At 30.4% G+C, this 16,082-nt stretch overlaps 1 protein-coding gene across 1 annotated transcript; it reads right to left on the bottom strand.

Moving 5' to 3' along the window:
- Positions 1–849: 849 nt before the first annotated feature.
- LOC107172125 (protein DENND6B) lies at positions 850–10,615 on the bottom strand. The gene is made up of 9 exons (XM_089216252.1): positions 10,035–10,615; positions 9,296–9,450; positions 8,934–9,203; positions 6,296–6,481; positions 5,993–6,225; positions 4,656–4,846; positions 2,154–2,425; positions 1,875–2,087; positions 850–1,784 (listed from the first exon to the last, which is right to left on the bottom strand). Exons 2-9 carry the CDS (start codon positions 9,419–9,421, stop codon positions 1,572–1,574), a joined length of 1,704 nt encoding a protein of 567 aa, XP_089072378.1. The 5' UTR covers positions 9,422–9,450; positions 10,035–10,615; the 3' UTR covers positions 850–1,571.
- Between the last annotated feature and the right edge of the window lie 5,467 nt (positions 10,616–16,082).

Below are 16,082 nucleotides of genomic sequence, written 5' to 3'. Positions count from 1 at the left end.
AAATCGTTATAGTGTTTACATTACATGTTTCGTAACATGTTGAGGAAACATAATATACGTCGTAATTCTATAATACTGTAGCTAATAGAAATAGGTTACGTTACAATTTATAAGTGCCTTTATGTTATTACTATTTAAAAATATTCTACCCATCATAATTTTTTGTTTTTGAAAATTTTATAATCTTAATTTTAGATTCTGAGTAGAGCAAATTGAACAAATAAATTCAAGGTTACTGTAAAATAATTTAGGTTTATAATGATGTTTTTTTTTTGTTTGTCATAAAAAAAAAATGATAATACGCAGAAGATTAGGCAGATTATTTTGCTTAGTGTTTGTAATACATCAAAAATTAAGTGTTTTAATATTCCGAATTACCTACATGGCATAATATCAGTAGGTCCTGCAAAGGACTCTCCAGTCCCCTTAATAGCCATTTAATATAGCAGTATTTAATATCATTTATTATAAATACTAGTATTTATAATCAACTGTGATACCTAATTACACTAAAATTAACAACTAAATAATGAAGAAATTAAATAAATCATTTTACTTGTTGAAAAACCATGGTATATAAAATGTAATACCTATAAACTGTTTATAAACTAAGCTATACAATTATTTATTATGTTAAAACATTTTGTTACTGCGATGAAACTAATGAAAAGGAAAAATAGCCTTATTAACAAGTACCAAATTGACTGTCAACTAACATAGATCTATACCTATTGGCTATCAATACATTCTAATGTTAAGTTTTCATCATATTAATTAATTATTGTACTCTTAAAAGGTGTTTGTGAAACTTGCTAAAAAATAACAAGTTATTATTAGTTTTTGAAAAAATTTTAAGGCTGAAATGCTTACCCTTTATTTCCTTTCCAGCATTATAATATTATTACTACAGAATAATTATTTAGTGATATTATTTCAGGAGAGATAGTGACATATTATAAAAATTGCTCAACTCGTACATTGTTTAAATTTTCATATATCAAATACATTTTTTATACAAATAATTTAACACAAGATTATATAAATGGCAAAAAAATTTCTTTAACTTCAAAATTAACAACTTAACTAATCATAACACTAGGTCTTTCATATAATATAACTTTATATTCATGGGCAATATTTATGGCATAAGCCATAACAATATTATATTAAATAAACATAAATTAACCAGCATGTTTCTTGGAAGTAACTTAAAGTAAGTATTACAAAAATTTAAGGCAGTACGAATATAGTTTAGTCTAAAATATCTGTACTTAATTTTAACAAAGTTGTAAAATTAGGAATTCATTAATAAGTGTCAATGATAGAAATTTAGACGATTTCTGAATACTTAAAAATGTATTAAACTGTAACATGTTTGTAAAAATATATAACTATGGAATAATAATAATAATAATAATAATAATAATAATAATATCAATTTTAAAACTAATGATCGGTATGTACATCAAAGTCAGGATAAATACAGACACAATTGGTGTGATGGCATTGATATTATTTAAATGATTGAAATTACTTTCCATCTATATCTGGATATGATACATGGAAGTGTATCATCTGCAAGAAGGCTTTTTATTTGATAAGACATTTTTTAAATCATCTGGCAATGAGCAAATTATATCATCCATTTTCACTTTTAATTGATCTTTGATTCTTTTATTTAACTGGTATCCTTTGCTTTCACATTCATCCAGTTTTTGTCGTATTTTCAGTATCATGTCAACAATTTCTACTTCTTGTTTTCCTTCAAGCCAATTGTTAATATCCTAAAATTGATAAATAAATTATGGTATGTTAACCTGTATCAAAAAAATAAGAATATTAATGTAGCATAAATAAAGTGGTTATTTTTTTACCACACTTGATAGCGCTTCAATTTGCAAAACTTGAAGTTTCATCATCATTCCTTTGTAACGGACATTGTACCAACCATTGAAATTTGGAGATCTAAAAAATTGCTTGTAAAGTCCTTTCCAGTCTCCTTTAATACCACATGTCAACTGAGGCCCAGCATATTCTAAACTGGCCAAAAAATTGTCTGGATTAAAAGGCCAAGGTTTAGGAGCCGCCTATAAAATAAAAAAAAATAATTCATTATCTGTACATGAAATTACGACATAAGCCAATTTTCATACCTTAAAAGGGGAAATGTTTCTTTGTAAAGGCATTAATGATGACATATATCGCTCAAGTGGTATCATAAAACTCTGAGTGAGTTCTAAAAAGTGCCTTCGCAATAGTGCTGATTGCACTTCTTCTGGTCGCTTGTTTTGCATTCCTCTAAGAAGTTTTTTCACGAATGATTTATCTTTATACAAATAAGGCTTATATTCTGTGTAAACTCCAGGTTTAGCATCTAAAATTTTAAGATTCGATCCTTTTCTTAATTTACTTTTATTTGTTGTGTCTAAATCAAACAATTAAACACAACCAATTCAATACATTTTATATTAAAATTTAAATAGATTGAATATTTTAAATAGTTGGCCAACTAAAGATTATTAAATTAAATAAACATAATTCTCCAACAAGATTCTCCACAACTTTTTCTTCAAATAACTGTAAAAAAAAACTCCAGAATCAATATAGAAAACATTTTATGAGCGTATAAAATATATTATAATTTAAATATAGGGAATATAATATACCCTATACTGACAAATCATCTCCATTCAGAATCATTTTTCTTATACAATGATCCCTGTCAATGCATTCAAATTTAACACATATATTATAGTGACCTATTATCAATTTCCATTATACAGCAGAATGATACCCACTTTCCCACTTTTTTTTTAATTCAATATAAGAAAGTAGTTACTATAATAAAATCATTTTTTCACAGTATTTTGGAAAATCAATTAAAAATAAAACTATAACATATTAAAGGTATTTGTTGCTAAAAGTTTTAGATATTGGTAATATTGTAAATGATATTTCTATTTAGGTTTAATCATAAAATTTGAAAGTTAAATTTACCAAATTAAGTTAAAATACTGTATAAAAATAATACAAAAAAAAAATTGTCAATAGTAAATGTACAATATAGTAATAATACTATAATTTTCAAATTTATAATTCTTTAAATAATATTTGACTATAATATAAAGCATTTTATGATAAATCTGCAAATCAATAATATTTGATAATTAAAAATAAAAAAAAACAGCATTCATTTTTTTCCTCAAATAATTATATTACTGAAGGATGAAATATTTAGTCTTCTGCTCTAGATGAATAAACTCAAAAACAAAAAATTCTAATAATTACAGCAAAAACTGTTATGGTATTAAAAAATAAGTTAAAAAATATAAATTGTTAACTCAAATTAGTTTAAGTAACTTCCACAGCCAAGTTAAAATAAATTATAAAAATGGCGAAATAAGTAACTACTCTGCTGTACAGTAGGTAGAGGACGCTTTACCCATATATGTTGTCTCCATCTTATAAACGCATAACATAGCAAATTTTAGATACGTTAAGCTCCGTTAAGCTCCTAAGTTAGATGAAATATCATTATTTTACATTTTTTGAACACAATTAATGTGGCATTCCAGAATTTTTTTTTGTTACATTTTAGTTTTAATACATTTATAAGACATCTTATATTTAATTTTCAAATCTCTAAAAAAAAAAAAACATGAACATTCTTAGTTTAAAAAAATCTATACGAGAGTGTGTGAGCCCACCATTAAACTCTGAGGAAGTAAAACTTCTTTCATAAGTATTTGAGTCCATGAAATTATTAGTGAATTAAAATTTTTTTTTTTAATTCAAGCTTCAGCAACTTAGGGTATTAAGTGTAGGTTAGTTGGTACTATTTAGTTTTAGGACTGTAGGTTTTTAGAACACTTGTGTGCAGAATTTCTAGTGGGCACCCGTAGGGTTTCTGCCATGCCCAGGTAGGGGATTTCGGCCTCTTTCTCCAGACACCATGACAGTCCAAAGAGGGGTGCCGCCCAATACCGAGATTTGAACCGGCAATGGTGTATTCGCAGCCAATGCCTATTTATAATTAATTTTATATATAAATTATATTATACTTTGTAAAATATAAAAATAAATTTGTATAACAACAATAGTATAAAAAATGTCACTAAAACAAGCATTTCATTTTTCATTGCAAATTTTTTTTCCACCCATACCTCAAGAAAGAAGTTTTATTTCAACAATTTTCAGATTTTTATAATTTTAACAAAAATATTGTGACAATGTATTTCTAATGGTATATTTGTATAAGAACAACCCATGAAGAACCTAGAAATATATTTTCAAAATTTTTGACAGAAAACCACTTTTTACTGACCTTTTTAGAAAAAACAACTCAAATACATAGAAAAGCTTCAAAAATTTCAGAACTTTATCATACATAGAAAATGCTAATAAATATTAAATATCTTTTGTTATAAAAAAAAAAGAAGAAGATATTGTCAATTATTTGTTTAAATTTTTTTTTGTTTTTCCCAATTATTTTGCAAACTCTTTGCAACTTTTTATTTAGATCTAAAAATTAATTAGATCCGATTTTCTACTAAAATCCTTCTCCTCTGGTTTGAAAATCAAATTATATTTTTGGTTAGAATCTAAAATAAATAATTCAAAAAATGAATTTTTTTTTGAACATGTTATACATTTACCTTTTTTTGATGTATCAGTAACCCTAACAATATGTGGCCAATGTTGTAATGTTTTTGTGAAATAAGGATTTGTTACACCCAGTATTATAGGTGGTGGATGTAGTGTCTTGCTCATATACTCCTTGAACTCATTATCATGTATTGTAAAATATGGACGATAATCTCCATAATAAGCCAGTGGCACTATTAAGCTAAAAATTAAAAATTAAATTAAATGTATTATTAAAAATTTAAAATAGTAGTTGATAAACTACAGTAGTGTCTCGTTAATTTGGTGTTCGCTAATGTGGACACTATTTCAGTTAATTCAGACAAATTATTTATTTAAATTATGTACCTATGTAGGTATACAGGGTGATTCATGAAGTATAAAATACTCATTATTTCTAAAAACTATTTACTTTTTTTTCAAAATTTTAGATTCATGGTGTTCTAGAACTATATAATTTTTTACTATTTTTCACCCTTAGATTTATTAGGTCAACCACTACTAACTTTTGTTTTACAAATGACAACCTAAACTTAAAATTTTATAAACTAATAAGGCTATTTTTTTTAATGAATTTTCATTTTTCATTAATCCATTGATGAGATATAGTCTCCCAAAGTTGGATAGTTTTTGGGTGGTATTTGTGTGTAAATACCTAAGAATCAGTAATTAGTATGGTCCAGTAACTTATAATATGCCATTTTGACAATAAATTATTATAATGAGTATGTGCTATAGTATTATTAAGACCAGTGTGGCAAATGCTGTTTTATATTATTAATAGGATGTCAGTACACTAATTGTTTTTTTTTCTCTGGCCCACACTCAACATAGACAAAACGCATATGTGTAGAATCATTTTTCTACGTTTATAGTAATTTTAGAATAAAATCTCCCATTACAAAAAAGATAGAAAATAATATTTTTGAGGGTATGACATATCATTGTCTAAATATTGTCTCAAAACAATTTAAACATCATTTAAATTTACAAAATGTTTTTGTTTGTTTTAAAATTTGAATATAAACACACAGAAAAAATAAATCTGCATAAATGCATTTTGTCTATGTAGAGTGTGGGACAGAGAGAAAACAAATAGTGAGCTGACATCCTATTAATAATATAAAACAATATTCATTTTTGGTAGCTGCCAATTATATGGTATTATAGTAATGAGCAACTATAGGCACCAGCGATAAGACCCATATAAAATTTGAGAAATACAGATAACATCAACAGTCAACGTGTTAAACAGCACTCTGTTTCACCCAGATAGAGTTCAGTCCCATCAAGTTCGATCTAGCGAGACTCTACTGTACATCAATTTAGTAGAATAAATTAATTTTACCTGACTAATGCTTGAACAACCTGAGAACTGTAAGTAGGCGATGAAGCCATAACAACAATTGGTTCAGTTGTTAAAACTAATTCCCATAAAAGATGCATCTGAGATACAATTGATGAAAAACATCCAAATGTATTTAGTTCGTACAATGATGATACAACTACTGGTAATTGGTAATCGGGTACCATTGAGTTTGATGAGCTGCAGATTTTATTATTATCACATATCAGTTGAGCCTATAAACAAAAAATTACAACAATCAAAACAATATTTTAAGTAAGCAATTAATTATGTTGATTCACTAACTTGAAGAACAATTCCTAGTAATGGCAAGCTAACTGTTTCTCCAGCATATAAATCTGGCCACTGTTTGATGTCATGCCATGCTACTTCAATTCCAGTAATTCCATGTTTGAAATACTCTGGCGCTATTGTCCCACAAACTTCAGTAAATAAACTAATGAATGGCAACTGAGATAGTATAATTACGCTCTAAACAAAAAATTAAATTATAATAATTAAATTTATCATTTTCTAATCCTACTTTTTTTTTTTACATTCATGTAGCAGATGATCTATAATTTAATAAAATACAGCAGGTGACATAAGTTTAAAATTTATTTTGTGATCTATGCGATTTTACAAATATTAACATATTTATTTTGGAGTGTGGTGATGGAGGGGTCAGTAATTAATAACAAATAAATCATATTTATCAAATTTTTAATCGAATCAAAAATAGTTTATCATGCTTAAACCGTATAATTGTAATTTATTATACATTTTATAATCCTTAATAATTAATAAAAAATTAATTGTATTACTCAAAATTCGTAGTAGTTATCTGCTGCACGAAGATAAGTTTCTTTATAAAAATGAATACCAAAAAGTAAACATTTAATTTTATCTAATAATATAGAAGCTAAATCCAAAAAAAATATCTATGACTGTGTGTAACCATGTATACTGAATAGTCATAAAATGTAAGTTTATTGGGGAGTGAATAAAATATATATACAGGAATGGAAGTATGGAAAATAAAACATAATTACACACATTTTTCCTTATAAATAATATTATATCAAATGTAGATAGCAGAATACCAAAATTTAAGAAGACTTAAAAAATGGAATTTCGTTTATTATAATTTATTGTTTAGCATATTAAAATGTAGAACCAAATGAATATGCTAATGTTAACATTATTTTGAAATATACTTTTATTACATTGTTAATGTTTTAAATAATTTTGAATATTGCATTTCTAGATACTAAGGTATAAGAGATAAAATCTTTGCAAAAAATAAGTACTTATAACTTAATTTTTGCAAAGATTTTAATGTTTCAAAAAGGCTAAATAAAAACTTTACATTCATGATTAAGATAATTTTCAACAACAACGGTATTTTTAAATTAAAATTATTTGTTCATGAATATTAAAATTTGTAGTTTATTACAGAAATTAATTTTAAAGCAATATCTAAAATAACCAATTTAAGCTTCTTATGATAACAATCTCTTAAATAATGATTAATGAATAGTGAATGAGATGGTCAAAACAAGAAAAAGCGTGCCATGTTGGTTAATACCTATTACTTTTAATACTATTCCCAAGTCACCATGTTAGCAATCTGATTTTTTCAGTATAAACATTGAAATGCTTTTTATGTTGAATTAATATTAATTTATAATTAAGGTATGGATTATGGTAGTATATTATGTACCTAGAAATAATGAATACGCACCTAATCAAGCTAGGTATGACTTAAATAAGTTAATAATAAAAATGTATTTTTTTAACATTGAAACTGTAAATTTAATCAACGATTAACTTATGATTAATAACATTAATGACAGTTGAGTACATAAACATAAAACATTTAATGAATCAATATTGTAACTTATGTATGGTTCCTTAATATGATTTAATGGTCCATGACTGGTCATTTATAGGTCGCGCAATGAAAACTGGCTGGTAACCTCCGTTAACCACCCGCCATATACTGGCGGTTATCCATGGGTTCTCAAATTGCACCACGCTGTTGCAATGTTATATACTAAATATATGTATTGAAATAATTTTTTAAACCATTTTGCTTTCATAATTTGTATGATAAAAATTAATATAATATACAAAGTTAATAAATTAATTTTAAAAACGTGAAAATTAGTTTTACACGTATGAGGACCACTGATAGGAAATAATCGTTAGAGTTGCGTCAATCACTAGCTAATTTTTATTGCGCGGACTATAGTTTTGGTTACAATATATTTTTTATGAAATCTGGTCTAAGATAATTCAATGTATATATTCTAGTTCAAATGATTAAATGTATAATTCATTCCATATGTAACAAATAATCAACAAATAATTAATAAATAATAATTGAAAATTTTGAGCACTTTATATAAAACTGATTGTTTGATATGACTTTTGAAACAAAGAAAAATTATTGTTGGTTTATTTGTATTTTCTGCAATTAGAAAGCCAAACATTAATTCTCTACAATAATGAATTAAAACTAACTATAAAATAGATAGACAAATCAAGTTTAATTTCAGGAATTTATGAAATAAACAGTGTAATGTAAAATAAATATTATGGGATGTTGCGTTATAACTACTTTACATATAATATATAGAGATGATATAATCAATACATCATCTTATGTACATTATTTGTGACCTACAAACAGAACATAATATTATGTAGATGATATATTTCATGTAAAATATATGTACAGCATTAGTAATTCCAGAAAAAAATTAAAACAAAATTTACTTAGTTATTGAAGTTATTCAGAGTTATATTAATATTTTACTGGTTATTTACCTGTAAATAATGTAAATTTATCTTTAAATCAGTCAATTTTCTGACAATATCATATTGTATTTTACTCTCATGAAAAGTTAGTGTATTATAGAAAACAAATGGTTAAACATACTTTTTGAAAATAACCCCGTGGAAGAGACAGATCTTTGATTTGTCGAAAGAAAACAAACCCATACAAACTACGATGATCAGCTTGTAAGAAAACTGGACATTTTGCATTATAGTTTATATGACATTGACTGAGATTCGAAGGTTGAGAACACTTTATCTTGACATGGAATTGAGTGTCTCCCATGCAACCAGAATTGGAGTCAGGAAAAGCTAGGTAACAGAGATTTGTTTTGTCTTCCTCGGATAATTTGACGTTGTTGGGGTAGACCAACTATGAGAAAAAAAACAATATGTTTACAGAAACATGGATGGATATTACAAGATAGCAAGTCGACAAGTGTATACAAAAATTAACTATAGTACCTCCATCGCCTGACCAAATTCCAGATCAAAGGTGACGACGCAAATACACTGAATCCAATCAGACAGCATTTCATCGGTGGGCTTGTCTTTGCTAGTGTTTGCTTTGATGACATCATGTTCGGCCATGTCGGTTTAGCGATCATATGGAACAAGGGCTGCAGCAAACAAAATTGTTATTTACAAACTGATAATGACTAATACATTCACACTGGCCAGTCATGACTGATATGTGGGGAAAATAAACGATCAAGATAGCAGTTACATTTTTTTTCTCTGGTGGACACTGCTGACCAGTGGCGGCTACAGTAAATTTACCATGTGTATCCAAACTAATAAAATCTGTGGACACCCACCCACCCACCTTTCCTTACACACATACATATTAATGTATTATTAGGTAATAATAATTTATTATACATTTATACACCTATATATTCTAAATTCTAATAGAACGTATCACCATGACTATTCCCCAAGCGTCAGTGCATGTTGCATGTCTCGTGACTGCATTACTACTACTGAAAACATCGTTAATTAGAGGAAAACATCGTTAATTAGAGCAATACAGCAAGATAATTATGTATACCTACTACATTACTACCTATAATATGTCAAGCAGTTAACCACCTACTCACCCACCCCAAAATCATGTGTATCCGTCGATACACTTGAGGTATAGGATAGCCGCCACTGCTGCTGACCAATATTAATATCATAATGTTACGTTTTAATTACGCACCTTAATCTGAGCATCGGTGGTCGAGTCCACCGGTCTAGGCGATACGATAGTTCTCTACAGCTAGGGAAACGTCATGTGGGTCAGTCGTATATCCATGCAGCCGTGTTTCTGTGCTTGAAACGAACGAGTGTTTAGGATCACGAACGACAGGCTATCACTATTGCAACAATTATTATTAATTATTATAGTCGAATTCAGCGAAAGTTTGGGTGATAGACGGTAAACGGTGATTAGACTTCTGTTATCACTTATCTCCGTTGTAAAAATTCGACCACACAATACACATACATTTTTATTATTATAACTATTATTGTAATGGCACTGCAATAATATTATTGTCAGTAATTATTAATCGCCATTGCATATTAATATATTATCGTTATCGTTTTCGTCATGGTCACCGTCGCGCGTCGTTTACAACTAAGAGCAAACTATAATAATATTATCATCGGCATTCGACGCTAAGATTGCGCAACCGCGAACGAGTAAACGTGAGTCGACTGTCGAGACGGTCACTCACTGACCACTGTTGCCTGCAACTTGCAAGTCATATCATATTATTATATTTACTAGTTGCTATCGAAAACTCGGTGGCCCGTGGTTACCGACTTTGGGGACAACGGACAACGTCGTTGGAATTATATAAGTTGAAAGTTTGTGGAGGTTATTAAGATTAAGATTTATGATAAGAATTGATGATAAGGCTCGGCGTTCTCGTTTCGAAGGCTGAACTGTTTGAAAATCAAGTTAGAGTGTCTAGCAAGTGAGTCACTTCAATGTAGTAATCGCCGTGTAGGACACGTTGAGCACAATTACAATTAATTAGGTATTTAAACGACGTAGCACGTCTTCGTCAGTCTTGAGAAAGATAGGTAAAATAATTAAACACTGGTTCGTATTATTACAGGATAAAAACAATTTTTTGTTAATCACAAATATATTATCATAAAGCAAACTGTCGTGAGCTTGTTAAGTCTTCAAGCAGTGCTGACTATCTTTTAAAACATAGTAAGTGCTCTACCCGTATTTTTGCGAATTTTATCAATGACGTATAATATGGCGTACTATTATAATATTCTAATTTTACTCCCTAATATTGCTGGATTGCATTAATATGTGTAAAGGGAAAAACTACTTGTTGTTTTCACCTTTGATCTATATTTCTTGCTATGTAGGCTTTTAAACATTTTACATTATTATATGTCTCATTAGTAATGAGTCATTACTTCATTATAAAGGCATAAGTCTAGTTTAGCGGCCACTCGAATTTTTCGATTTTTTTTTTCGGAAACAAGTATGTATTTTAACGAGTCTTCAACGATGGTGCAAAAATAAATTTACGGAAACCATTAGTTTTGAAGTTATAGACTTATGAAGTTCACGATTTTTGGTTTTTTACTCAGGCGCATGACGGGATATTTTCGATTTGCGGAGCAGAGCGACTGCACCGTGGAGCAAAACGTGTAATTACTGCACATACTACCTATACGACATAACTTACCCTGCGACCTACTTGAGGTGGTGTTGCATAGCAAATCGAGGGATATTTTTTTGTTTTTTGTTTTACATTTTTTCAAGGTAGGTTCTGTCAATCTGATGAATTCGGAACTATATTTGTTATGATAAACCAAAAGATATTTTAATCATACTGATAGACTAAAAGGCACACTTATATTTGTATTAATTTTATAATATTTCTACGTGGTCATTTTCACTAAAATTATTATTTTCATTTACATATGACATATTCTACTTCAGATAACGTGAGAAATGTTATGGATAAAGTTAGTAAAATTAAAACAAATATATAACTATGATAATTAAGATAACTAGTCAACTAATTAAAAACAAGTAATAAAATATATAAAATGTTAGTATGATAGATTATAGTAGGTATAATAAATCATAATAACATCAATAGGTTAGGTTATAATATTTAATTAGGTATACTAATAACAATAGAAATCACAGACGAGTATTTAGTTCTTCAAGCCATTTTATGGCTGTTTGTCCGCCCTCGTGTAGTTTTGTTAATCCTTTTTTGAACATTGTAATGGGACACGACTCAACCATATGTTTGATTGTCTGCGTTTCTCCACATTCGCAAAGTGGAGAGTCTACCATACACCATTTGTTAAGTAGGTAGTTGCATCTTCCTTGTTCCGATCTTATTCGATTAAGCGTTGTCCATATTATAGCCCTTGTGCTATCCCAGCCAGGGACTTTTTTAAATGGTTCTTTGATCAGGTCTCTATTACGGGTTTCTGACTGTTCCCAGCGTCTCGTCCATAGGTAATCAACTGATTCGCTTTGAGTTTCTGCATTCCATATTGGAGCTCTAGACTTAAGGTGTAATGGTGGATGTTTGAGGATGTCAATTTGTAATGGTAAAACTGGTTGGCTTTTTAGCTTATGTAATATCTTTGTAATGTGCGATAGTCTCCTTAAATCTGGGGGGGGAGGCTATATTCGAAAGGGTGGGTAACCATATTGTCGGAGTGGACCTGACTGTACCTGATATGATACACATGGTATGGTTTAGTTTTACGTCAATTTTAGCGCAATGAGCGCTTCTAGCCCACACGGGTGCACAGTATTCGGCTACGCTATAAACCAACGATAGTGCTGTAGTCCGGAGTACATTGTTGTGGCAATCCCAGGTGGTGCTAGCTAACTTAGCCATAACGTTGTTGCGTGATTTTAGTTTATTTTTCATTCCCTCCAGGTGATGGTTATATGTTAGGGTCCTATCAAATTTCAGACCTAGGTATTTGGGGCATTCTTCTGATACAATATTTTCCCCATCAATTTGTATCTTTAATTCTCTGTTCGCTTCTCGGTTGTTAAGATGAAAAACCTTTGTTACATACTTGCTTGGATTTAGTTTTAAATGCCACTTTCGAAAATATTTTTGCATAATTATTAGGTCATCGTTTAGCGTACCCTCAAGTTCTGTGAAGGTTCTGGCTTGGGCGACAAGTGTCACATCATCCGCATACATGAATTTTCTTGAGCTCGTGCAGGCAATGTCAGCAGTATATATGTTGAAAAGAATTGGTGATAATACAGATCCTTGTGGTAGTCCATTTCGTAGTATTTTGTAACTGCTTACTTTCCCATTGAGAGATACACTGAATTTTCTGTTAGAGATTAGGTTCTCTAGTAGTCTTATCGTTGCTTTACATTTTATTATTTTAGCCAGTTTTAGTAATATTCCGTATCATACGCAGCTGACAGATCCAGAAAGACTGCTCCGGATTTTTTCTGCCGTTGGAAACCATTTTCAATGTGCGTTGCTACTATGCTAGTGCGAGGGTTTGGTCACATCAACTTCTATTTTTCCTGAAACCAGTTTGTTCTATAGGCATGGATTCTTCTAAGAGTGGTTCTAAGAGTCTTAGGAGGAGTCTTTCAAACGACTTGTACATTATTGACAGCAGAGATATAGGACGATAGTTTTTTGGGTTCCTGGCTTCTTTGTTGGGTATCAAAATAGCTATCACTTTAGTTTCACGCTAGAGTCTTGGAAGAACATTAGTGTCTGCTATTTTACTGGCCAGTTTTGAAATCCAATAAATGCTTCGTGGTCCTAAATTTTTAAGGAATTCTGGAAGGATTCCATCTACTCCAGCTGCTTTTCCATTTTGCATAGATTTTAATGCGTTATAAACCTCTTCAGCAGTGAACTCGTTCATAAGAGCCGACTCTTCTTTGCGACTACTTAGCTCTTCTTGGAATTCCCTTTTTACCTCGATTTTTCGTTTTTATGGGGTTTAATATTTGATGTTTTATAAAGTATATTAGCAACATCACCGGCAGCTACACTACCAACCTTTCTTGTTGGTTGTGCGGCACCAAGCTTTCTCAAGAGTGACCAACTTTTCCTACTTGAATGCGTGTAGTCCATTTCTCCCATTGCAGTTATCCATCTATTTCTTCTCTCTTCATCCAGGAAAGTTATCAAACGGTTGGCAGTTACTTCATTTCCGGTTTCATCATATTCACGTAGTAAGGAGTCGCACTCTTTGCTCCAACATGGGATGTAATTCTGTCTATGCCCTCTTGCTATAGCCAGTGAAGCAGTTTTTTTGATAAGCTTAACAAATCTTAGGTAGTTTTCTGGGATAGGGGCGATGCGATTTATGTTCTCCTCCATGTATTTAGTGAAATTTGACCTTCAGCTTTTCGTAGATTCCACCGGTGCATTTCGGGTTTGTTGATCCTTGGGAAATTGACTCCTATGTCTATAATAACTGGTTTGTGTTGGCTTTTGGGGAAGTTTGGTATGATTGAACGTGATACTCTTATAGGTTGGTCATCCTTGTCTCTTGATGTAAAGCATAGGTCAAGTGATGTGGTCTTCCCCCAGCGACCTGATTTAAAAGTTCCCCCCTCTTAGCGTCGTACACTAGGTGTTAGCGATGGAGTGTGGCCCAGCTGGTGAGCTTTTCTCCATCTTCATGACTCTAGAGTAGCCCCATTCAGTACTATGTGAATTGAAATCTCCTATGTAAATTGAGAGGACGGCTTGTTGGACTGGGAGCACAGTGTTGTACCATCTTTCTGAGGGTGGTTTGTAGACGTTGTATATTAACAGATTTTCTAGAGATTTGCCAATTGTGTGTGCGTTACCCTCAACAGGATTTATATGTTGTTCTTTATAGTTTTGGTTAATATATGTAGCCAATCCATGTTTTGCGTGTCCTTTAAAGTCTATCATATTAAAACCAGGTATTTTCAGGCGTCTTGTCTCATTTTCCGGTACGTTAGTTTCTTGTAATGCCAGTACATCTGTGTCTTTAAATATCCTGCTTATAATGTCGGACTTGGCTCTCGTTAATCCTTCTATATTTAAGTGCGCTACTCGTATTGTTCTTTGTGGCTCTTTTTTACTAGGGTATTGGTGTTCGTCCATATGCATGTATGTTTCCTTTTTCTGTGTTTTTGATTTTTTATATATTTTATATTTTTTGGATGACATTTTATTTTTTATGTTATTTACGCGATGATCACGTACGTCAGTGGGGTAGTCCTTAAAAGGACTGTTTTTGTCGAATGAGCCAGGAAATCCGTGGATGTTTGGCTGTCGGTTTGATGCTATTTGGTTTCGTGTATTCATTGTTTGATCCGTGAGAAAACCTTTGAGGAATTTGGAAAGCAGACCAAGAATACACTACTCACGGGGAGACCTCGAGAAGGTATAGCATCACCTCCCCCTTCACTAAAATAAAATCATATTTATCATGCAAGATACAACATAATAAGAAGACAAACATGAATTTATTGTGCCATAAAAAGTAAAAGTTTTAGTGACACCTTAATCATATTGAACGTACAAAAAAATTTGAAAAAAAAAACCCAAGCCGTCTGACGGATGACGGAAGTGAAATCACAAGCCGCGAATGCCGCGATCGATCCATATTGCGTGATATTATTTCATAGTACAAACAATTACCTGAATTGTGCGATGTTCGTAGTAATAGAGATAAAAAAAAATCTGCCTATAAAAAACTTTTAATTTATCATAAATATTTGAAAAATGACTCTACAATTGAAGATGTAAAAAAAAATGAATACATTAAGAAGCAACTTTCGGAAAGAATTAAAATAAAAAAAAAATAACGACTCGAAAAGAAGTGGTGCTGGGATAGACGACGTCTATCAACGATCATCTTGGTTATTTGAAGAGTTATCATTCTTAACGGATTTGGAAAAACCAACTAAAAGCGTATGTTTCATTGATGTTAAAGTTGAAAATAGAGATGAAGAGATAACGGTAGGATAATTTATCATTAAATATTATCTCATATGTTATACTTATTTATTTTATACCTTATTTTACGTTTTATAACTGGTCTAAAGCTAATCATTTATAACCTAACCTTATTTTATGCCTCACCTACTGGAATAACCTTCCGAAGTAGATGCATCCATGATATAACAAACCAGGTATGTCAGCAGTTTATCAAAAAAAGACGAGTTTTGGTCGTAGTTAGCGTTGGTGGTCACAGCTGTTTTCGTTATCATAAAATACCGGTGGATGGGTTC

The sequence above is a fragment of the Diuraphis noxia genome, unplaced genomic scaffold, assembly GCF_037042655.1.
Source record: "Diuraphis noxia isolate RWA-SAM2 unplaced genomic scaffold, SU_Dnox_SAM2 contig0001, whole genome shotgun sequence".
NCBI classification, from domain to species: domain Eukaryota; kingdom Metazoa; phylum Arthropoda; class Insecta; order Hemiptera; family Aphididae; genus Diuraphis; species Diuraphis noxia.
The sequence above is the reverse complement of the archived record's forward strand: the minus strand, read 5'-3'. Positions and strand labels throughout refer to the sequence as shown.

Coding starts and splice junctions, on each gene's coding strand:
- LOC107172125 (XM_089216252.1), bottom strand. CDS start 9,421: ATGGCCGAACATGATGTCATCAAAGCAAACACTAGCAAAGACAAGCCC. Junction 2,426..4,655: donor TACTGATACATCAAAAAAAG/GTAAATGTATAA, acceptor TGTTTGATTTAG/ACACAACAAATAAAAGTAAA. Junction 1,785..1,874: donor TTGAAGCGCTATCAAGTGTG/GTAAAAAAATAA, acceptor TATCAATTTTAG/GATATTAACAATTGGCTTGA.